This window comes from Heterocephalus glaber, unplaced genomic scaffold (genome assembly GCF_053883595.1).
Source record: "Heterocephalus glaber isolate CG9 unplaced genomic scaffold, H.glaber_assembly_v1.0 deba00001504, whole genome shotgun sequence".
Classification (NCBI taxonomy): domain Eukaryota; kingdom Metazoa; phylum Chordata; class Mammalia; order Rodentia; family Bathyergidae; genus Heterocephalus; species Heterocephalus glaber.
In genome coordinates this window covers 71,444,773-71,469,525 of record NW_028258324.1, presented here as the reverse complement: position 1 = coordinate 71,469,525, position 24,753 = coordinate 71,444,773, and the positions used below count along the sequence as shown (strand labels likewise).

Genomic DNA, 24,753 nt, shown 5'->3' with positions numbered 1-24,753 from the left:
TTTCTTTTCCTGGCCCTCTGAACAGATCCCAACTACGGGGCTCTGCACCTGCTCTTGTCTCGCCTTTCCGCTCCTCTCTCCTCTTACTGCAGAAGGTATCCTAGAGTCTTGTCTTTCCATAGTCTTGGTGATTCACTTTCATTTCCCCCCTTGGTTTACTCCTAGAGACACCAATATGTACCTATGACTCCCAAACAGTAAAAGCGAAAAGAAAGGTGGATTCCCCACAAGGCAGGGCCTCTCGCTTACAGCAGTGGTTCCTGTCTCTGCAACTCTATGACGCACATGCGGGGACAGCCCCAGCCGATCTGTGTGGCCCGGTACAGCAGCCCCCATTTCTGGAGTGGCCCGTGGAGCCTTGGTGTAGTCGCAAAGGTGCTCATTTAAAAGTCACAGTGGGGTCGGGGATTTAGCTCAGTGGTTCTGGCACCTGCCTCGAAAGCGCAAGGTCCTGAGTTTGATCCCCAGTAACAAAAAAAAAAAGAATACAGAGTGAGATCCTGTTTCATAAAGAAAAAAAAGCAAAAGCAAAAGAAAAAGACATAGGACACCAAAAAAACCCAACTAATTTCCCCAGTACCAAACGAAAAAAGGTTTCTAACAACAACAACAAAAATAAAACAGTGGCGCTTTCCAAGGGAATGAGGTTACTTCCGGTCACTGGGCAGCCCTGGACTTTAACCCGGAATGCTGCCATTGGCGCAGTGGGGCTGCTGGCCAGTTGCTCCCCATGACCGCACCACCTTGGTCCTGTGCAGAGACACAGTGTTCCCACGCTGGGAGCCGGACACAGCTGTCCCCTATGCCCCACTTGGCTCTTCCCAGAGTGGGCTGGGGTGAAGGGCAGCTAATCTTGAGTCTGAGTCTTCGCTCCCAGCTTTCCAGCCCTTCCCTTAGCTGCGTTTCGAGTAAGGAACGTAGGAACAGGAATGGCACTTGTATAGTGCTTTACTGTTCACAAATGACAGGTTTTCATCTCTGGTGCCTCACCGTCTCTCTTGGTACCGATAACCACAGCCCTCTTGAGTATCATTATGATTTTCATTAATAGGGAAGAAAACTGAACCTCTGGAGTGAGTAATTTTGGAGGATGAGGCTGTAGCTCAGGGGTAGAGCCTTGCCTAGCATGGGCAAGGCCCTGAGTTCAAAGCCCAGCACTGAAAAAAAAAGTTTCAAAGATAGTTTGGGGAAGAGCTATGAGGAGACTCAACTGCTCCCTGAGTGCAAATATCTTCACAAAGACTCCCTCACACTGATTTGTCTGTATTTTATTTTTATAGCTTTACATTTATTTATTTATTTATTTAGGTTTTGGGAATCTGGGTCTCACTATGTAGCTCAGGCTGGCCTGGAACTCACAGAGATCCTCCTGCCTCAGCCTCCCAAATACTGGGATTACAGGCATATGCCACCACGTCCAGCTTATATTTTATTTGTGTAACACTTACATAGCACTTATTGGGTGCCAGACTCTGGCCTAAGAGCCACCCCGGATGGCTCATTCTTTTATCTTTAAACCTGTGCCTCAGTGGAATCTTTGAAAGGGACAGTGACTTTAATGATACTCACCATGGTGCAGGCTCGGCCAGAGAAGCCGGAGCTGCTTAGTCAGTGAGTTTTCACTTCTGTGTTCCTGATACCAGATGAGTCACTTCCCGCTGGAGGTCTTTCGCCAGTAGTTTTTGTTTTTATTTTTGGTGTTTTTTTGGTATCAGGGATCAAACTTGGGACCTTGTGCTTTCGAGGCAGGCAGCGGCACCACTGAGCTAAATCTCTGGCCCACATCAGTCTTTATTTTTGCAAATCCAGCAGGTCTTGCCACCATAGCTTTTCTTAGTCTTTTTTTTGAGGCAAAGTCTTGTCTTGTCTTCCAGGCTGGCCTTGAGCTCACAGGGATCCTCCTGCCTCAGCCTCCTGAGTGCAGGGATTACAGGTGTGTGCTACCACACCTGGCAGGCAGCCTTTCTGATTCTGAGATGAAAAATACCAGCTGTCTCTCCCCAGAGCTAGAGTTTGAGTCCCTGGAATTTCTTTCTTAATGTATCCACTATTCCGAGCCTAGGCCTGGAGGTGGACCTACCGGGAGGGGCTCTGGAAATGACTCCCTGGTGTTGGAGTCTGGCTCCCCTTCTTTCTCTTTTGTGATCCTGGGCATTGTCCTTATCCTGTCTATGCCTCAGTTTCCTCAAGTGCCAGAGCTTATTGGTATCTGCCTCCCCTGTATCTGGCCCAAAGTAGACTGCAAAGTGTCGAACTGCCAAAGAAGGAAAACCTAATCAAACTCTAACTTCATTGCCTTTAGTTGACTTTGAAAAATCACTAAATTTGAGGTCACACAGCCGAGCAATACATCATTAGTCCCTCACTGGCTTTGCCACTGAAGCTACTACTTCATGGATTGAAACTTCTCTGGCAAAAAAGTTGCTTTCTGGCTCTTCCTGTGTCTTCAATGGCAAGGTTAGCTGTTCCTGGAGAAAGGAACTAAAAGGACAACAGCCCTAAAAATGACAGATCAGTAACTTTTCTCTGGATGTGCAGAACCGAAGATGGGGTGACCTCCAGTCAATAGGGCATGAGCCACAGTCCCACTGGAGCCCACCCTCTGCGCCCTGAGGCTAAGGACGCTTCCCCATCCTGATCGGATCCCAGCCTGGGGCCCAAGACCCCCAGGCAAGACGGTCTTTGTTGGCCTTAGCTGCCCAGCCTCGGTTTTTCTGCTTTCCTCTTCAATCTTTTCCTCACCCCGACAACCTGTGTTTGGTGAGCGGTTAGTGAGGAATCAGGGTCAGGGGCCAGCTGGAGATGGGTGTGCCAGGTGCGGGTCTGGGTTCTGGGTGGATTCCTTCAGTCTGCAAACCTCTAGTCCCAGATGAGACTCGGAGGCGCCTGTGGCAGACAGGGAGGCCTTCTATGGCTTCTGTCCCTCTTCTTAGGGTAAAAATTTGTATTTGCATCATTGCAATGAAACCCGAGCTGTTCACCCCACCTCTTATCTCACAGAGCTGTAGCTGCTGCCTTCCCTCTCTTTACTCCTTAACACCAAGGCCACGGCTCTGACCACACGGGCGAAGCCAGAGGACCCAGGTGAGAACTGAGAAACCGTGTTCTGGCTTTGGACCACCGTCAGCCTGCAAGCATGGATTCCACTTTCTTTTTCCTTTCTGACTCAGTGGCAGAAGCCTGGAGTGGGGATTGCTGCATGGGGCGCCTGTAACACAAGTGTGACTGCTGAGTGTGCAGTCTGGTCACACTCTTAGGTGTGGCCCCGGTGGAAGCACTCGGGGCCTTGCCCTGGAGAGGGTTTGTAGGGTCAGAGGTCTATAGATGAGAGAATAGAATAGGGGAGCTCTTAGGTCTTCTTGCTAATCCTAAGAGGAATTGAAAAACTTTACTAGAGAAACTCCCCTGGCAAATAGGTCAAGGCGGGAGAAAAAGAGAGAGAAACCAGATAAAGAAAGGCACCAAATGGCCTTGGAACTTGCACCAAGAGACCAGAGAAAGAGCTGACAGGCGGACACAGAGAAGCCAGGGGCACAAACGATAAGCTGCCCCCACCTCCGATTGAAGAATACAGAGGAAGCAAGGGAGGAGCGACTAGTACACACGTATAGGTTTCACTCCAGTCACTGTGCTGTCCACTTAGGGCCTCCATTCTCATCATATAACTATGGACTACAGTAGATAGCCTCACACCCCTCACTAGCTCTAAGCTAACCAAGAGAAGGCAGCCTTTGCCAACCAGCCGCCCACCCCAAAGATAAGGCCCTGAAAAGTAGGTCGAGGACAAGTAGACAGGCAGAAAGAAGCTGCATGTAGGCCACCAGAAGAGATGGCATTCGGCAGAGGTGCCGGAAGCCAATCCAGTTATGGGAGGTTCCGGTGCGGTGGGGGAAGGGCTACCCTCTCCTGCCCAGCTACCATGCCCCGCCTTTAATCTAAAGGAGTCCTTTTTCTGGAGCAGGGGATGATTGGCAGCATGCTTTCTGATGATGATGATGATGATGATGATGATGATGATGATGATGATGGGGAAAGCAGGAGGCTAAACTGGGCACAGTGGTGCACGCCTATAATTCCAGCATTCCAGAGGCTGAGGGAGGAGGATCACTGTCAGTTTAAAGCCAGCCTGGTCTACCTAGTGAGTTCAAGACCAGCCTGAATTACATAGTGAGACCCTGCCTCCAAAAAAAAAAAGAGACACTATCTCTTAGAATAGCAGAGGCTCAGCAACTGGGTGATGAAGAACACAAAACCCATCAACCACAGTTCAGGACAGCTAGCATGGAGGAGGAACCATAGTGAATTGGAATTTGGAAGATAAGACCTAAGTTTGACTGCCCCTCTGCCCCTCTGCCCTTGGGCCGGGGATTTAGCTCAGTGGCACCACACCTGTCTCATAAGCTCAAGGTGCTGAGTTCGATCCCGGTACCAAAAAACCCCAAAAAACAAAACCCCCCTTTGCCCTAAATCACATGTGTGAGTTTAAACCAGATGCTTCCGCTTTTGAAGCCTTTGATTCCTTACTAGTGAGCTGAAAGAATTGGAATCTAAGGGCGGGGTGTGGAGCTCAGTGGTGGAGCCCTTGCCTTGGCCTTGGTCCTGGCACCTTGAAAACCCTAAAGCATTGGGTGGGTGAGGTGATCTCTACGGGCCTGCTAATCCCTGCTCCCTGTCCCAATAGCAGATAGGACAGATGAGGGCCAAGAGGCTCCCACAGTGGGTACCCAATCGCTCCGAGCAGTCGGACAGCCGGCCAGGATCTCGGCTGACCCAGCCGCTGGGTCACAGCGGAATTATCTGGCCACCCAAGCTGCTGGTGCTGAGCCCAGAACCCAGCCTCATAAGGATCACCATTCACTTTGCCTCTGCTCTGATGCAGGGGCTGCCCTGGGGCAAGCAGGGGAGGCCCACGGCCAAAGGAGTGTAGGACTGCATAACTCTGTAATCATAAAACTCCCCTAGCCACAACTGTGATTGAATGTGAGTAAATAGATAAAGATGCTTCTTAGTTCCAGGACACTAGATAAGATCGTATCAGCCATAATTATCCAACTCTTTGTTCTGGACACCACTATCTATAGAACAATCTACAAAGCATCTGCTGACTATCAGTACATGTCAGGCTAATTAACATACAAATGTAAGACCACTAAACCTTTGTTCCTTCTTCTGTAAATTTCACCTGTTAACTCCCCTGCAAGCCCCTATAAAAAGAGCCTCGGACTCTGGACTGGCGCCTCTCTAAGCTACTTTGCTTTGGGAGTGCCGTCTGGCCAGACTAAGGTCTGTTTCACTTTCCTACTTGTCCGGTGTGTTCCTTCCCGGGTGTTCTTCACTGCAGTCAGCTCCTTGGAGCATTTGGTAAGGCCTTTGGTCTTACATTCTGGAGGCACCGCTGGGATCCCCGGGTGTGCTCCACTCCAGCTCCTTGGAGCATTTGGTAAGGCCTTTGGTCTTACATTTGGAGGCCCCAGAGAGATCCCTGGGTAAGGAACCCCAGTTCAGCCGAGACTCTGTGGCGGGATCCAGCAGGAGACTCTCAGGCACAGACCTCAGAAAACCTCCGGAGAAAAACCCCAGGCTTTGATCTCCCTCCTAGAATCTGTTTTTTTTATGCCCATGACCCAACCTGGGATGATTGTCAACAACTGCTCCAAGCCCTTTTTACCTCCGAGGAAAGAGAAAGGATCCGAGGGCAAGCCATAAAGTCGGTGTTAGGAGAAATGGAGGGCCCACTCGATGAACTACAGCAGGCCTTTATTGAGGCGCAACTTCAGTCCACCCGTCCCCCGTGGCAAGTTAATTCCTCGGGCAGGAGAGGCTCTCCACAACTACTGTCAGCATCTCCTAGCCGGCTTGAGGGGAGCCGCTCAAAAGCCTACCAATTTGAGCAAGGTAAGTGAGGTCCTTCAAGGACCTGAGGAATCCCCTCCTGCCTTTCTGGAGCGTCTGTTGGAAGCATACCGTATGTATACTCCAGTTGACCCAGATGCCCCTGCAAATCGACAGGCGATTAATTTGGCTTTTGTTACTCAGTCGGCCCCAAATATTAGGAAGAAATTACAGTGGATGGAGGGGTTTGAGGGAGAAAACAGGGAAAAGTTGATGAGTGTGGCAATGAAGGTGTTTAACAACAGAGATCCTTATGAGGATAGAATGGTTATATTCTTGAAAAGGGAAAGAGAAGGCTGGCAGAATCAAGAGTATCCACAATTCTCCAGATTCCGAAGCCAGGCTCAAAGAAACAGGTGCGAGAGTTCCTAGGAGTGGTTGGCTATTGCAGGATTTGGATTCATGGCTTTGCTAAGGTTGCCAAACCCCTGCACGAGGCCACTGTGGGAGGAAATACACCCCTCGAATGGACTGAGGCTCACCAGCAGGCATTTCAATTGCTTAAGACTGCACTTGCATTGGCACCAGCCCTGGCATTGCCAGACTTAAACAAGCCCTTTACCCTGTATGTGGCAGAGAAAAATGGGGTAGCTAAGGGAGTGATTACTCAGCTTTTGGGCCATGGAAGCAGCCTGTGGCATACCTCTCAAAGAAGCTCAACCCAGTGGCCTGAGGCTGGCCTACTTGTTTGAGGACAGTAGCAGCAGCAGCTGCTTTAACCCGAGAGGCTGACAAATTGACCTTTGGAAAAGATTTGACTTTGAAAAATAAGACTGAGATATTGGCATTGCTACAAACAATCTGGTTGCCTGGAGAGGTCGCCATCATCCATTGCCGCGGGCACCAGAAGGGGCTTAGCCCCGAGATGATTGGTAATAATGCTACTGACCAGGCAGCAAAACAAGTTGCCCCAAAATCAGTGGGGATGCAAATGGTTCTGTTTCCCACATGGGCACTCCCAGAAAAACCTGAATACACAGATAAAGACATAGCGGAAATGAACAGGAGGCACTGGACTTGAGGAAAACATGGATGGTGGACGACTAAGGATGAAAAGGTGGTGCTCCCAGCCGCTGTAGCAGATACGTTGCTGCGAGAACTACATGAGTCCACCCACCTCGGCGAGAAAAGGATGATGGTTGACCTGCAACCTCATTTCCTCAGTGAGGGATTAGCCCAAAAGGCCCAGGACATGGTGAGACGATGCCCCACCTGCCTCAAGGTAAATACAAATCCGGTAACCGGGCCCCCTGGGGTCTGACACAGAGGACTAACTCCAGGAGGACATTGGGAATTGGACTTTACTGAAATGAAGCCTGGCATGTATGGGTACAAATACCTACTAGTTTTTGTGGATACATTTTCAGGATGGGTAAAAGCATACCCCACTAAGAGGGAGACAGCTGAAATAACAGTTAAAAGGCTCCTGACAGAAATAGTTCCCCGTTTTGGTTTGCCCTTAGCTCTGGGGTCCGACAATGGTCCAGCCTTTACGGCTAAGATATCTAAATTAATTAGTAATATTCTTAGAATAAAGTGGAATCTACACTGTGCCTATAGGCCTCAGAGTTCAGGACAGGTAGAAAGAACAAATCAAACTTTAAAGGAGATTCTGACTAAATTATGCTTGGAGACTGAACTAGGTTGGGTAGAGCTTCTCCCTTTTGCCCTCCTCTGAACGAGGTGCACTCCCAAGCCTCCCCTCAATTTGTCCCCCTTCCAGATTGTTTATGAGTGATCTCCCCCAATCATTCCATTAATAGATGTAGAATTAAAGGAAAAGTTTTCCTACCTTCGACTCCTTAAATCCTTAAAAGCAGTTCATCAGCTTCAGTCTGAGCTACATGAGACATTACGAGAGAAAATGACTAGTCCAAATGAAAAACCCCTACAACCTTTACCCTACAGGCTGGGAGATTTGGTTTTAATTCACAGGTTTGATTCCAAGACCCTGGAACCTCATTAGAAGGGACTGGTTCCTGTTGTCCTGTCAACTCCCTTGGCGTTGAAGGTGGCTGGACATTCTGCCTAGATACATTGAAACCATCTGAAAGTAGGACTCCCCGCAGATGTCAAAAAGGACAAATGGAAGGTTATCAGCCAACCAGGCGACCAAAAGCTAAGACTGGAGCGGGTTGGAGATGTTTCGCCTTCATGATAATATAATTTGGGACACTGGCATTATTGCCCCCAAGAGGACTAGATCAAAAAAAAAAAAAAAAGAATGTATGGATTCAATTGGCAAACTTGCTTAATTTGTCTGAATTCTATCTAAATGTTGATGTAAATTTCCATCATGTATTGGGAACGTGCCCCATGTCGTAAACCTAAAAATGTTGTCAAATAATACCCAATGTGCTATGTATGAAAATTGTACAACTAAATGTCTGAGAATAAAATGGTTGGAAGGGATGTCCTGCATATAAAACAATTGGAAGACTTGGCTCAAAGGGTACATAATGAAGATGGCTGGGACTTGAGCCAATGGCTAACTAAATGGTTGCCCAACCTACAATGGTTAAAACAACTTTTTCTGGTCATTACAGTTGTGTGTATATGCTAAATATTGTCATGCTGTTGTATACAATGGATGCCTACATCTATAAGTAAGATTACTTAAATTGTAAAATCAGTGGGGAATGTAAGACTGCATAACTCTGTAATCATAAAACTCCCCTAGCCCTACCTATGATTGAATGTGAGTAAATAGATAAAGATGCTTCTTAGTTCCAGGACACTAGATAAGATCCCTATCAGTAATAATTATCCAACCCTTTGTTCCGGATACCACTATCTATAGACCAATGTACAAAGCATCTGCTGACTAACAGTACAAGTCAGGCTAATTAACATACAAATGTAAGACCACTAAACCTTTGTTCCTTCTTCTGTAAATTTCGCCTGTTAACTCCCCTGCAAGCCCCTATAAAAAGAGCCTCGGACTCTGGACTGGCACCTCTCTAAGCTACTTTGCTTTGGGAGTGCTGTCTGGCCAGACTAAGGTCTGTTTCACTTTCCTACTTGTCCGGTGTGTTCCTTCCTGGGTGTTCTTCACTGCAGTCAGCTCCTTGGAGCATTTGGTAAGGCCTTTGGTCTTACATTCTGGAGGCACCACTGGGATCCCCGGGTGTGCTCCACTCCAGCTCCTTGGAACATTTGGTAAGGCCTTTGGTCTTACATTCTGGAGGCACCGCTGGGATCCCTGGGTATGCTTCACTATAGTCAGCTTCTCAGAGCTTTTGGTAAAGACAGCAGTCTTACACCAGCAGGATAAGGATGAAGAAAGCAGCCCCTATCAGGCCAACAACAAACCAGACTGAAGTGAAATAGCCCTCAGGAATGTAGAAAGATCCAACCATGATACCAATAAGGGCAGCAATTTTGAAGAACCAAAACCCATTGTGTATTGATGCTCTGGGATCTTGTTTTTACTTTTAACATGAGTAAAAAGAAAGCAAAGAAAAAGATGGCCAATGCAAAGTTTATCCGATATATGGCTTTATAACCAACCAGCACATCACAATCTTTATCCACCTTTAAATCAGCCACCTCGATTTTAAATCCTCCTTCACAGAATCCAGGAATTTTCTTCAGCTCAGTTTCTATACTTTTTATCCGCATGATATAGGACACAGCCATGCCCAGGAGGAGAATTGCAGCATAGATGATTCGAGTCACAGTGGAATTCTTACTGTTTGGACAGCAACTACACAGCAAACATGATGCACTGCCACAGAAGCATGGAATCCAGCTGGCGAGGGAGAAGATGCCCAGCACAGCCCCCATGGTGACGCTGGAGAAGGAGGGTGTTGGTCCGCAGGCTTCCTGCTCTGAGGTTTATTCTTTGGTTTTTTGGAGACAGGTTCTCATTAAGCAGTTCAGGCTGGCCTTGAACTCACTATGTAGCCTGGGTTGGCCTCAAAGTCACAACAATCCTCCTGCCTCAGCCTCCTGAGTGCTGGGATCACAGGTGTGAGCCACCATGCCTGGGTTCTTTTAGCTTTTCTTATGGGACATTATTCATACATTTAAATCAGTGGCCAGCCTCCTCACCCAACACTGTTACTGTTTTTAACAATCTACTCGGTCCTCACTACCTGGGTCCCTCACCTGCTGTCATCAGATAAGGGAAACACTGAGCCTCTGAACCTTGGTGACTGACACTTGGGTTGGAGGTGGGGAGGTATAGGCTGCCTCCTGGGGCTCAGTTTGACCCTGTGTTTGGAGAAAGGTGTGGTCACTGGGGCTTTACGGAGGTGGCTGGATCTAGGGTGTGTGATTACTAAATCAGTCCACTGATTGTTCTGGTTTAGTTCTGAGCATGGACAAAGGGAAGGCCTGCCCCAGGTGTGAGTGGCACCACCAAAAACCTGGAAGGGATAAAAGGGAGAAGTGGCTTCTGCTGCTGCTGCTTGCTGCTTCCCGTCTCCTGCCTGCCCTGCCATGGACTGTTTCTCCTCCCTGCTGCCCCTCTGCCATGCCACCCTGCCTTGGAGCCAGCCAACTATGAATTGAAACCTCTACAAAATTCAAGCCAAAGTAAGCCTCTCCTCCTTTAACTTTGGGTATCTGGTATGGTATTTTATCTCAGCAACAAGAAAAGTAACTAAGACACTTGCCCAAGCTTCTAGCAATTCAGATTACATGGGAGTGGGAAGCCAGGTGTTCTGGGGCTCTGTGTGTCACTGTCATTGGCAAACCTGCTTCCCTGCCTAAGGTCAGTCTGGCCTCTCCCTGTCTCAGGGTCACTGCTGGGGTTGCACCTGCACAGTGCTGGCCAGGCCAAGGACAAATGCTTGCCTTGGCTGGAAATGATGCAGCATTTTGGAGGCTCTCTTCTGTTTGGGTTTGTGAGGCACCTGGGCTTGCTTTCTGGGGCTTACATCCTCACTCAGCGATCAGGGATATAGGTGATCTCTTTGTTAGTGGTTTGGTCTCCATGTCACAGGCCCCTCAGACCCACCCAAACGTGCTCAGATATGGAGGCCTGGATCCGTGATGCAGCAGTTTTCAGGTGAGGCCTCGCTCTGAGTAACCCTTCATCAGTGTGGCCGACCACAGGGGCAACTATGACAACACTGCAGTAAGACAGAGATGTGGTTGGTGTGTCTGCATTTGGGATCCCAGCACGTGGGAGGCTGAGGCGCGAGGATTGCTCTGAGTTCAAGGCCAGCCTGGGCTACATAGCGAGACCTGTCTCAAGAAGAAGAAAGAGAGATTTAACCTGTACTTTTGATGTGGTTTATCTTCTCAGGAATTCAATTTCTCCCCATAGGGTCCTCCTACCTGGAAATAATATGGCAATGGAGCATTGACTTGAAGAAATTAGCTAGTGAAAGATGATTTAATTTGTTAACTCAAGCATCAACCTGCAACCTGCCACAAAGAAGATTGTAAAGAAAATTTCATGCAGCACAAAAAGGAAATTAAAAAAAATGACATGAATGAATCTCAAAATAAGTTTTTATTATGAAACATTTTAATACAATTCTGTCTTCTATTAGGACTAAAGTCGGGACCCTCCCGACCCTAGTGACTTATAAGTGAACAACTCAGGGAAATTAAGATCTGGTCTTTGCTGCTGGTATTCTGCTTTAGCTCCTTTCTAATCCAGGCCAAACCCAGCAGGAACGCAATTCAGAGCCTCCTCTCTAACGGGCAGAAGCAGCAAGCGACCACAAGAGGGCGATCTACATCCAAGAAAGGAAAGTTGGTCAGTGGGGAGAAGACGTCTCTGTTTTTGAATAAAACATACCTTGAGAAGTCAATTCCTTTCCTTCCTCTTTAAGATATTAGTGAGCAACTAATATTTTGTAAAGCCCCTCAGTTACCGTCAAAGGAGCGGGCTGCTTCATCAGCTGGTGGGAGACTCTAGGCAGAACTTGCGGTTATTGTTCTTGTGGGCACCTTGGTGTGAGAAGAAGTCCAAGGCCTTGGGACCAGGCCGACATGCGTTCTAATCCCGGCTCTGCCACCTGTTAGGTGGGTGATACTTAGGTGATTCCCTTGAGCTTACTCTTCTGTACCTTGTGAAGGTTAAATGAGACGGATGTAAATGGCTTAGCCTAGAGTCTGTCGTACATATTCAGTAATTAAACCCTGTGATTATTGTTGCATGCTTATTAAATTCCGTTCTTGTCTGTAAACAGCTAATTCTTAGTTCTTGGTGCTTCTAGAGCAAGAATCATCAACATAAAAAATATTAGCTGATTTGTTCCTCTTGTTGGCTTCCCACAGAAACCCAGACAAGCCAGGTAGGACGCTGCACAGCTGTAGTCTCTGTACTTGGGAGGCTGAAGGAAGTCTGAGGCTAGCCTGGGCAACTTAGTTTCAATCCTGTCTTGGAATAAAAAGAAAAGGCTGGGGGTGTAGGTCATTGGTAAAGTGCTTGCCTAACATCCACGAAGGCCTGGGTTCAATCCCCAGCACCACAAATACAAAACCCCAAAACTGTGTGTGTTGGTTTGTTCTGAGACAGGTTCTTACTCTATTTATTTATTTTTTTGGTACCGGGGATCGAATTCAGGACCTTGTGCTTGCCAGGCAGGCGGTGGAACCACTGAGCTAAATCCCCAGCCTAGGTTCTTACTCTTTAGTCTGGGCTGGCCTTGAACTTTCAATCCTCCTAGCGCAGCTTCCCAAGGGCTGGGATTACAGACATGCATCATCATGCCTAGCTCCTTCTTTTTGATGATTAAAAAAAAAAATTAAAGAAGAAAAGGAGGTGGGTACTATCCTAGACATATGTACATGGAATAAACACAGGTGGTAAAAGCATTGAAAGTCCATTTGATAAAGCAAAGGCATTTTTTGTTTGTTTTTTGAGACAAGGTTTAGCTTTGTAGTTCAGGCTGGCCTTGAACTCTCAATGATCCTCCTGCCTCAGCCTCCCGAATGCTGGGATTACCAGGGATTACCAGAGTGCTCCCCCACGCGCCTCTAGCAAATGTTGCCTGTGAGTGGTTAAAATATTCTGAAGAAAACTGGAAAATACTCTTAAACCTCACAACCTTTCACGGATGAACAAAAAAAATGTAAAAATTGACGTGCTACTTGAATTTAAATCACAAATACGGTTCACTTGGTTTTAGCAGACCGCAATGGTTTACGTGGTCCGGGATGCACCCTCTGGGGGACGCCCCGCATCTTGGACGCGCCATGAAAGAATCTTCCGAGCTCTGTGACTCATCTCCGGCGGGCTGCTCTCAGATCCTCTGGTACCCGCCTGGCTGACGCCTTAGACGGGTCGCGTTGAGGCACAGACCCAAAAAGCAGAGGCCAACCACGATGGCCCCGATCACCGGAAGCACAACTGTGTAGTCCGAGGAGCACTCGTCCACTAGGAGAGAAAACAGAGAGGCGGTGAGGTTGGTGCTGACAGACAGACGAGACAGCCGGCTGCCCGGGAACCGGAGCTTGGGGGTCAGACAAGTCTTGGCTTTTAATGACAACTAACTACCTCTGCTATCTTGGGCAGATGGTTTTCCTTTGCAATTTTCTCGCTTATAAAAGAAGCAGCTAACAAGTAAGACTGTTGGATAATTAAATAAAAAGCCTCTCCCTCTTCTCGGCAATAATTTGCAATCCTTGCTAGTCCTGTTTCCTTTTTTTAAAAATGCAGTACTTCCTGGGGTTTGAACCCAGGGCCTTTCTGCTGAGCTGCATCCTCAAACATTTTTAAATTTTTTATTTTGAGACAAGGACTCACTAAGTCACTAGTTGCCCAAGGTGGGCTCTGTCTCATGACCCTCCTGCCTCAGCCTCCCTGAGTGCTAGGATTACAGGTGTGTACGCCACACCAGGCCTAAATCTGTTTCCTGAACTGAGCGAGAAGTCATTCCAAACACGCTCCAGGTGATCTCTTGATAACATGGACTTTGCAAAACATTTTGTTACTCCTAAGGTTTTCTTGTATTCATTTTAGCCAATATTAGAAAGAATGGATCAATTTTTTTTTTTTTTTTTGGTACCGGGGATTGAATTTGGGACCTTGTGCTTGTGAGGCAGGTGTTGGAACCACTGAGCTAAATCCCCAGCCCTGGATCAATTATTTTTGAGGTTAAAAGTAAGTTTATAAACTTATCTCCTGAGTTCGATCCCTGGTACAAAAAAATAAATAAAAAATAAAATAAACTTATCAAAACTGTTCCTTTGTTTATTCCATCAGAGAGGACCTATTCATTTGAAATGTATTTGATTGGGGGCTGGGTATTTAGCTCAGTGGTGCCACCCCCTGCCTCGAAAGTGCAAAGTCCGGAGTTTGACTCGCGGTACCAAAAAAAAAAAAAGTAATTTATTGGCTCTGAGGAGACTGAGATGGGAGGATAGGAAGTTTGAGGTCTGGCTGGGCTACATAGTGAGACCTTGTCTCAAAAGCTCAAAAAAAAAAGAGAAAAAAAAGAAAGAAAAGAAAAGTACTTGGTTAGGTAAGAAACAAATCAATTTCCACTGGAGAAAGATGCAGCCTTGAGGGTAAAGGAGAATTTGATAGAATATTCAATGTAATGAAGAATTGGGGAGGAAAGAGCAAATAATTGGAGAAGTGTAATTATATCTTGTTCATGGACAAAGAAGAAGATATATGTATGAGGTCTTTGTATAAACCAAACATCACCATTAACTCAATTCGGTGTACCCATGGTCCAAGAAAAAAGACCAAGCAAGGTTAGTGGAGAGAGAATAGCAACTAGATTTCAGAAAAGAAATGCATACAAAAGAAATCATGCTTGTTGTACAATATTTGACTTAGTAGTAGACAACATTTACATAATTATAATAATATAAACCTTATTAATTTAACCCCAAATAGTTGTATAACCATCTGCTAGAGCAGGAAGTCTTTTTTTTTATGCTTCTCCCTGTGTTACCTTTTTATGTTCCTAGCACGGCTGAGACTAACTTAAAAATAGCCTGGAATGAGAGCACTCTAATCACCAGCCTCCTTTCCTTCCTTTTTTTGTTGCAGTTTCTTTTTTGCGGCTGGAGCCCCTGCAGGTGTCTGGTGTCTCGGGATAGATGTTACCTGCAGAGGCAGATACAGTTGCTGCTCTGCTGGGTCTTGGCCAGTGGGAGGCTGCACACAGCTTTACTGGCATCGGGTTCGGACCAAGCTCTCGCAGTTGTGCCCTGAGTCCCCTTTCCAATCTGAGCCTTCTTTTTACCCTTCTTGCATTGGCAGCTGTCTTCCTGGATCTGGGTAACTTTTGGGCCATAATTTTTTTTTTTTTGGTACTGGGGATCGAACTCTGGTCCTTGCGCTTGCGAGGCAGGTACCGGAACCACTGAGCTAAATCCCCAGCCCTAGGCCATAATTCTTAGGCAATTTTCCCTTCTTTTTCAAATCTCCCTGACCTTGCTCCTTTGGTTGACTCTCTGGTGACTTTTCCACCCTTCTTCTGAATGTACGCAGCATCAGGAGAATTTTCAAGAGCCTGGACATCTACTTTTAGGGACAAACTATCTGATGAGGGCAACTGTTCACTAAGAGCTTTTGCTTTCTCTGGATCTACAAGTGAGTAAGCAGAAATAAGCTGTGCCAGAGTGTGAATAGCTTTTGGATTTTGTTTTCCTAGCTGTGCTAGGTCACTAATTGCCTCCTTCTTCTGCCCATACTTGAGTCTGAAGTCTGCTGCTTCTCCAATCAAGGACAAATGAGCAGGAGATTTGGGCTGATGTTTTGGTCCCGCTGGATGGCCTGCGTGAAGACCTCAGCAGCACTATCAGTGTCTTCCTCATGGCTGTATGTGGTCACTAATGCAGATCCCATGCCTGGTTCATGCTTTAACGCTCCTATGCTTCTCAGAATTAGACATGCTTTGGAAATATCACTGTGAGAAATTTTCAACTGTGCCACGGTCAGCTTAATGTCAGCTACATTTTCTGGATGCCGATCTGAAAATCCCTGAAGCAGCTCTATTGCTTTTATGGGCAGTTTTTCCTGGAAGAGCTGGGCAGCTTGGATGAACACAGGCAGGAGACCCTCAGGACTTTGGAACTGTAAACCAGCAGATATTTTTTGGCATCGCTCTGCCTGGTTTGTGTACATAGCAAGTAAACCTTTGTTAAATTCTACAGCTTGCAGTTACTTCTTGGAAAAATAAACTACTCCTTCTGCATCAGTTAATTTCACCTTCTTCTTGGAGTCAAAGACATTTTGCCCTTATTAATGATAAAGATGTTATTTGTACTTACAGCTGGTAATCCCACATCTGTTGGCTTCAGTTTTATTATCTGATGGTAAAGCTGCAAAGCCTCCTCCATGCAACCCTGATGCTGCAGGATGCAGGCCGTCTGACTGTGAATGATGCCCGGGTCTGCCTGCGGGTCTCCTCCATCCCATCAGAGTCTTCCGAAAGTGACTGGCGGCAAAGATCTTCAGCTTTCTGTAGTGTTTTCTTTTGTTTGTTTGTTTGTTTATTTATTTATTGGTACTGGGGATCAAACTCAGGACCTTGGGCTTGCAAAGCAGGCGGTGGAACGACTGAGCTAAATCCCTGGCCCCTCAGTAGCATTTTCATTGCCTGGTTCAGCTGGCCTTGTCCAATCAGGGCACAGGTGGCATTGTAGCCCAGTTCGTGGGTGCCTTCTTGGAGGCCCATGTTCTCTGGAACCACTTTTTCCCAATTGCTTTGAGCTGCAACAACTGCTGAAAGGTTTGTTTTCCTCTCCTCATCATAATCGTCTTGGGCATTTCGTACGAGAGCTCTATACACAGCTAAGCATTCACCATCGCGTTCCCAGCGGTGCAGCACTTGTCCATCCAGCTCTTTCGGCTCGAATGCCTGCTGCTTGGCACTGTCTATGGTCTTCACAGCATTTTCAATTCTGTTGAGCCTGTACTCGCAATATGCCTTCTCAAAGGAGAGAGGGTTATTGGCCAAAACTCTGGCACGTGTGTTGATGACATTCAAGGCTTCCTTGAAACTTCCGTTCTGAATAAGGCAGGGCAGTTACAGCGTCCTTGTTGATCGGTAGTATCTTGTGGACGGTCTTCAGAGCTCGAGTGAAGTCGCCCTTCTGTCCATAACGGTTCACTTCACTCCACAGCGCAGGCACCCCCCCCCCCGCCCCCAGCTTTCCATTTTGGAGAGCTAGAGCAGGAAGTCTAAAATGGAACGATTAAGAAATATCATGGAGGGCCGAGGATTTAGCTCAGCGGTTTCGCTGCCTGCTGCGCAAGCGCAAGGACCTAAGTTTGGTCCCCTGGTACCAAAAAAAAAAAAAAAAAAAAAAAAAATCAAAAAACCCCCAAAGAAATATCATGGCCAGATGTGGTGGCACACGCCTATAATCCCAGCACTTGGGAGGCTGAGGCAGCAGGATCACCATGAGTTTCAGGCCAGCTTGGACTACATAGTGAGACACTATCTTAATAATTAAAAAAAATAAGTCATAAATATCATGAGAAGCTTTCCACTTTTTAGGATTATGGAGATAGTTCTAAACAATAGTGTTAAAATTAGTTGAAAGAGCTTTGTCAGTTGTGAGGCAGGGGAATGTTTTCTCATGATAAGCCCTTTTTGAGTAACTGAGACTTTAGTTGCTTACAGATTCTTCATATTTTGTTTTGTTTTTTGGAAACAGGGCCTGGTTGTGTAGTCCATGCAGGCCTTGAACTCACTATGTAGCCCAGGCTGGCCTCGGACTGGTGATGATCCTCCTGCCTCAGCCTCCTGAATTACAGATGTGGGACACCATGCCCAGTTTAGTTATTTACAAAATCTTTTCCTTCATTTCTTTCTTCTCTGTTCACCTCTTCCTCATTCTTCATCCTCCTCCCCCCCTTGCCCTCCTCCTCCTCCTCCTCCTCTCTCTGTGTGTGGGAGCGTGGTGCTGGGGATGGAGCCAGGGCCTTGTCATGCTGGGCAGGCGTTCTACCACGGAGACACACGGCCAGCCCATGTAGATATTTCTCAAAAGAAATTAATATGAGAAAATGGAAAAATGGAAACAAAGTCTTTGTAAATAGGGAGGGATGGAGGGGTTGAAGGGAGGCCAGGGGAAGGGGGAAAAATAAGAACCAAGAGAGATTACGTAAAGGTGCAAATTTCCAGTGATGAAGGTCACTATTTTGTATACCTAAAATGTACCGATAAAATAAAATTTAAAAAATTAAAAAATTAAAATAAGAAAGAAATTTAAATGAGTTTAACAAATACAAAAAAGTTTTTAAAATGTAAAAAGATAGTTATTAGTCAATAAGGAATTTATTTTAAACATACTGTCAGGAGCTTGATTGAAGCTTGGTAGAGTACTTGTTTAGTGTGCTTAAGGCTGTGGGTTCAAATCTCCAATTCTCTCTCTCTCTCTCTCTCTCTCTCTCTATATATATATATATATTCTACTTTATTAGAGACAAGGTACCAAAAATTTGAAATGGCACTCATAAAATACAATGTAGTCATTCAAAAGAATGTGAGAGCTGGGTGTGGTGTCATGGTGCACATACCTGTGATCCCAGCACTCGGGAGGCTGAGACAGGAGGATCACTATGAGTTTGAGGCCAGCCTGGGCTACATAGTGAGTTCAAGACCAACCTTAACTACATAGCAAGACCCCCCCCCCCAGCCAAGTAAAAAAAGAATGTGGTAGCATATGTCTAGCATATACAAGGTCCTGGGTTCAATTCACCCCCCCTAAAGAATGTGGTAGGTGTCAGCATGGCGGAATAGAGGTTCCCTACCACCTGAGACGCATCACAGGAACCCAAACAAATATACTATGTACCCAGCATGAAAAGACACCCAAAAAGCTGAAAAAAGGACTGGGATGGAGGTAGAAGGTAACTTTTACTTTCTTTTTTGTTTTGCTAAACTATTAAATTTAACATTGTTTAAATATTTTAAAAATGCAGAACAGAAGTTCTCTAATCACCAGAGTCTGAATTAATCATTGCAAACTTCTGCAGGCATTTCCTTCCTCTATGAGTGAATCTGTGTGTTCATGTGCATGCTGAAGGAAAAACGATTCTATTGTAATAAACGATCTGCTACCTATAACTAGTTAAAAGAATTGAGAAAAGTACAAATAAAAAAGTAAAAACCACCTGCCCATCCAGACATTGCCACTACTACACAGACATCTTTCTTTAAAACTATAAGGATAAGGATAGATGAGTAGAAAAATGAATAGAAATACTTTTATTAAGATAGGATCGTAAAGAAAATAGGATCATTTAGTGCTGTTTGATTAAAGCTGTTGATTTTGATTTTATTTGAATTTAAGAGAAGGAAAAAAACTAAGATAAAACTGGAAGATCCCGGGGATTTAGCTCAGTGGTTCTGGTGCCTGCCTTGAAAGCGCAAGGTCCTGAGTTCAATCCCCAGTACCAAAAAACAAAACAAAACAAAAAACTGGAGGACTCATTGTTCATATTTCTTTGTCACAGAAAGTTTTGTTTCATAAAAAGATTATGAAATCCACATTAAATATGAATTGCACTGAGAAGTTATGAAGTGAACCTGATCATGAGTTTTCTACTGTTTTCAATGTAGACATTATCTGCTGATAGTGCTTAGCAACACGAGTCTCTCCAACTCTAAAGTTTCTTTTTTTAAAAAAAATTTCAATAGTTACATCACTTTTTTAAAAAAACGTTGTCTAGGATTATAGCATTTCAATTCTATTTGATAAGTATCATTCCTAAGAAATTTAAGAAATGTGTTTGAAGATAAGATATTTTCAGATAATGTAAAAAGTTAAAATAATACAAGCTACTGTCCATGGAGTTTTATTTTTCCCTCTGTCCTATCTTCTTATTTCCTCCAGTTCCACACGACAAATACTTTTCTTAATGTTTTTATATGTATTTCTGATGTTTCTTTTATAATATAAACACAAAAGAAGAAATGTTTTACTCTCCCCCTTTCCTTACTACTATACACTACGCTTTTTGACTTAACAATCTATTTTGGATATCTTTCCTTACACACACATAGAGTGTGCACTGTTTTTTTTATTGTTGTTGTTGTTTTTTGTTTGTTTGTTTCTTGTAGTACTGGTGATTGAACCTCCACACTGAACTACACCTCCTTTTTGTTTACTTTTATTTATTTATTTTAATTTTTATTTTTTATTTACTTTTTTTTTGAGACAGGGTCTCTCTATGTAGCCCAGACTGGCCTTAAACTCACAGTGATCCTCCTGCTTCAGCCTCCCAAGAGCTGGGATTACAGGTGTGCACCACCACACCTGGCTCCCCTTTTTCATTTTGAGACAGGGTCTGGATAAGATGCTAAATTGCAGAGGCTGGCCTGGAAGTTTTGATCTTCCTATTTCAGCCTCTCTGAGTGCTGGGATTATAGGTGTGTGCACCTCCACACTCAGCTCTCTCATATAGTCTTCTGATGGGGGGATGTGTCAGTCTTTTATTCTGTTCCCAACTGAGAATCCTTGATTTTCCCCCAAGCCTTTATTACAAATAATCCCCTAAAGAATAACCCTGTATAAACATAATTTCATATATGAAAAAGTATAGTGTATCTCAGGCCCACAACTGTTTACTACATTTTACTTTTTATATTTACATGGATAAACCCAGTGTTGTGGTGCACACCTGTAATCCCAGCACTTGGGAGCCCGAGGCAGGAGGATCACTGCGAGTTTAAGGCCAATCTGGGCTACATAGGGAGCCCAAGGCCAGCCTGAACTACATAGGGAGACCCTGTCTCAAAAAATAAAAAAATAAACAAGGAAATAAGCAATATTCACCTTTAGGAATAGAAAGTGACAGTTAAAGATGATATAAAGACTGATGCTGGTGAATATTTTATTCATATAAATAAGTCCATTTTTTAAAATAGGGTCTCCATATATAGTCCAGGCTGGCCTTGAATTCAGTGATCCTCCTGCCTCAGCCTCCTGAGTGCTGGGATTACAGATGTGTGGCACCATGCCTAGCGGTCTATCTTTTTTTTGAGCATGGGAAGTAATTTCTTTTTTGGAGGTAGCCTCAAGTTTGGGATGAGTTCCCCGGTTCACTTACATCAGCTCCTCGTTCCTTCTCGCTGACCTCCCCATGAACTGTTTTCACTGTCCTAGCTTAGGAAAGGAAGAACAAGCAACTAACTCTTGTTTCCTCCAGGTTAGGAGTGGAAGTGAGTTCACAGAATTGTTTTCTCATCACAGGCTTCTTGGGGCGGATGTGTGTGGTGAGCAGCAGAGTTGTGAGGAAGTAACATTTCTGAGCATTTATTTGCTGGTCATGCAAAGGAAGTGTCTGCCTTCTGTGATTCCTACAGCGTTAATGTATATTAATGTTAAAGATAATTTGTGTTGGGGGACCGGTAACAGGAATCTAGGCTGCGTCATCACTGACGATGGCAAAAAGGAAAATTAAATTTATGTGAACTGCCTTATCCCTCTATTTTTGTTGTTTTTTGAGACAGGTCTCACTTTGTAGTTCAGGCTGGGCTTGAACTCACTATGTAGCGCAGGCTGGCCTCAAACTCACAGTGATCCTCCTGCCTCAGCCTCCCGAGTGCTGTGATTACAGGCGTGCACCATGCCCAGGTTATCCCTCTATTTTTTTTGGTACCAGGGATCAAACTCAGGACCTTGCGCTTGCAAGGCAGGCACGGTGCCGCTAAACTAAATCCTCGGCCCTAAATCCCTCTATTCTTGATGTGAAATATGGCTTCTCATTTCCATCTGCCCTAGAAGCATCCACACACTGGAAGATGAACTTGTGTCATTCTCCGGGGGCTGGCAGCGCAGTGAATAGATACGTCCCACTCTGCCCTGGAAACCTTTCAGGTTCCCTGACCACAGCACAGGTGGGAGCCTGCGGCAGGCGCAGTAAGAACAGGGGGCGGGGGAAGGGCGGGGAAGGTGGGGGGGAAGACTAGCGTCCCTCCAAAGCCAGCCCTTGCTGTCAGCCCTGACTCACTCCGGGGGACCCAGGGCCCTCGTCTCGCAGATTCCCACCAACTTCTCCCGCTCTAAGGGGGAAGCAGGCCTTCTTTAGCAAATCTTAAACCTCTCTTGAACCCGCGAGCGCCCTCCCCACCCTTCACTTCTAAGAAAACGAGAGGGCTAAAATACTCCAAGGACTCGTTTCCTAGATAAGCAATCGGTACACAGTTCTTGTCAAACTTCACATGCTTCCTGTTTAAAATAATGAGTGGCACCTTTGGAAAATGTAGGAAACAAGAATCCTTGTTAGTAAAAATCAGTTAAGAACTTGTGCTAGCCTGTTGTGTTTCCTTTTCTCCAAACTAAAGCCCCAGTTTTCATATTTAAACCATCAGTGTATTATAAAACTATGAACAGGGCTGGGGATTTAGCTCAGTGGTTCCACCGCCTGCCTCGCAAGTGCAAGGACCCGAGTTTGATCCCTGGTACCAAAAAAAAAAAAATTGAGAAACAGACCTTGTCAAAACAAAAAAACCAAACCAACAAACAAAAACTATGAGCAACATCCTAAGCCAGATTTTGATAGAATGTTTTCCTGCACTTGTGAACACTCCCAATCAGGAATTCATTGGCTTCAAATTTGGGGATAAATGTTTGCAAAGAAGGGAGGGGCCATGGTCTCCTTGTTACTTACTTGTCCTGAAGCTACGGGGAGGTCAGACTTACAAGGGCAGACTAGCATCTGAGAGAAAGGGACTCATCAGAAAAAACATGTTAAGAAGGCAGACAACAAATGAAGCTGAAGGGATTGGAGAACTAATATTTATTAAGCCTCTTCTGTTTGCCAGGATCTTTCCGTTAAAAAAGTGAAACATTGAACAACTTTCCATGTTTGTTTTACTAATAGCACAGCGCAATACTATAGAATGTCTTTAAAAAACGATAGCATATTAAGAGCATCTATAATTTGAATAGTCAGAATTTAGAGAAAATCCAGGAGTCTAAAGACACTTTATAATCTATTTAGAAATGAATTTGTTTTCCTAAAGTACTAGTTTAAAAAAATCTGATGATCAAGACCTTAGAAATACATGGGAAGCTAGGTGTGTTGATACACGATGATAGTTCTAGCTACTCAAGAGGCTGAAGCAGGAGGATCACTTGAGCTCAGGCATTTGAGGCCCACCTGGCGAACATAGTGAGATCTCACCCCAGCGCAGTTGGAAAGGGTCTTTCCCCTTTTTTCCCTCTGTGAGTTTTTTGCCTTCTCCTTCACACAATCACCCCCCTCATCTGTCTGTCCCCTGCTCCCTGATTCTTTTTGTTTGTTTGTTTTTTGGAGACAGGGCCTCGCTGTGTAGTTCAGGCTGGCCTTAACTCACAACATAGCTCAGCTTGGCCATGAATTTGTGGTGATCCTCCTGCCTCAGCCTCCCAAGTGCTAGGATGACAGGCGTGTGTCACCATATGGGCTTGCCCCCTAATTCCTGAAGCAGCCCTTTGCCCTCAGGCATGGTCGATGGTGTCCCCAGCCCTCCAGGGCAGAAGTGGGGTGGGCTGCACTCTTCCTAGCCTTCAGATGGGCCTGGAGCAGAGAGCTGGGGCTCCGCATGGACTCCGGAGGGGGGACAGGCAGCTAGAGAGCTCAGTCCTTTGGCTAAGGGCCAATGTGAAGCCAGGCTTCCCTGGGCCTTAGGAAGCAGATGGGGCTCTACATGTGTTCATATCCTCGACCAGGTCTCTTTCTGGCCACCAGGCAGGCCATTAGCAAAATGACAAGCAGTCCTGTGACACTCAGGCCCACGGCCACAGGGGTTTCTCTCCTGTTTCTGTCACTGAAGCACTCAGTGGCTGTAATTGAAGCCAGAGTAACAGCATTACAGGTGGGCACCGCTCGGGAGAGGGGGCTGAGGGGGCTGCTGGGTCTCAGCCGACAGCAGGGTGAGGGACTGGGAACTCAGTTCAGGCTGGTCAGGACTCACAGAGGTTCAGCTCCAGGCCCCAGACTCCAGGCCCCAGGCCCCAGGCCCAGGAAATGATTCTGCCAGGGAGGCAGATCCAGCTGAGAAACCTGGGATCAGGGTCCCTGTCCTGACCCTGGAGCCAGAGAAGCCCTGGAGCTGTGTTCACCACCTCCCCAGTGGAACCAACGCTTTCTATTCAAATGCTGGGCTTTTTAAAGGGCTGCCGACAGGTTGGGGCTCCTTGGATGGTAGAGAAAACAAAACCCAGTAAAAGAAAAGGACAGTGAAAGAAAAGCTCTGGGGCTCCAGGGTGTTAGGGGAAGTGCTGCAGAGGCAGAGGCAGGAGGGTTTGGCTGGGGGTGGTTATTCTCTTTGCCAAGGCTGAGCTTTGGTAACTGCTGGTTTCTGCTGCATTCTTCCAGCCCATTTCAAGGTCGGTCATCGGCCCAGAGTTCTCCACTCCACCCCTCACCACCAGTGTATTCATCATTCCTCCACAGCCTGTGCTTGTATGTCTTTCTCTCTTTCTTCTGTTTTTTTGGAGACAGGGTCTCCCTATGTAGTTCAGGCTGGCCTTGAACTCACTATGTAGCCCAGGCCGGCCTCAAATTTGTGGTGGTCCTCCTGCCTCAGCCTCCTGAGTGCTGGGATTACAGTGGTGTGCCACCACGCCTGCTCTGTTTATAAGCCTTTTTAACACTGTGTTACGACAGCTTTCTCTCTCTCTTTTTTTTTTGTACCAGCGATCGAACTCAGGACCTTGTGCTGGCAAGGCAGGCGCCAGAACCACTGAGCTAAATCCCAGGCAGCTTTTGCTTTTCTTTGTCACTGTCTCTTACCCCCTAGGAAAAGTCCTACTTATGGAATACCATAATGCATCTTTCCTTGCATCTTTAGGAAAATCTCAATTGCAGAGACCAGGAATATGGAGCTGAGCTGTGGCAGGGACAGGGAACAAGAGAACCATTGGGAGAATTGGTAGGGTTGTGTGAGCATTTGGTAAGAAGATGCAGGAGAGGGAGGAGTGAAGGCTCACTTGCTTGGA

General features: G+C 45.9%; 1 protein-coding gene and 3 pseudogenes across 2 annotated transcripts in view; all 4 read right to left on the bottom strand.

Annotated features, from left to right (window-relative positions):
• Nucleotides 1-8,032: 8,032 nt before the first annotated feature.
• Nucleotides 8,033-12,352, bottom strand: LOC147825439 (serine incorporator 3 pseudogene; annotated as a pseudogene).
• Nucleotides 12,353-12,492: 140 nt separating this feature from the next.
• Nucleotides 12,493-24,753, bottom strand: part of Lamp3 (lysosome associated membrane protein 3) — a 33,656-nt gene continuing 21,395 nt past the window's right edge. The window contains exon 6 of one of the 2 annotated variants that reach the window (XM_004834928.3): nt 12,493-13,231. In XM_004834928.3, coding sequence (XP_004834985.2) covers nt 13,098-13,231 — 134 coding nt within the window. In that variant the 3' untranslated portion in view covers nt 12,493-13,097. Of the gene's footprint in view, nt 13,232-21,769; nt 23,596-24,753 lie in introns of those variants that run through there. The other variant, XM_004834927.3, reaches the window with a different exon arrangement.
• On the bottom strand, nt 15,179-16,280 carry LOC147825438 (signal recognition particle subunit SRP72 pseudogene; annotated as a pseudogene).
• Nucleotides 16,204-23,258, bottom strand: LOC106007861 (signal recognition particle subunit SRP72 pseudogene; annotated as a pseudogene).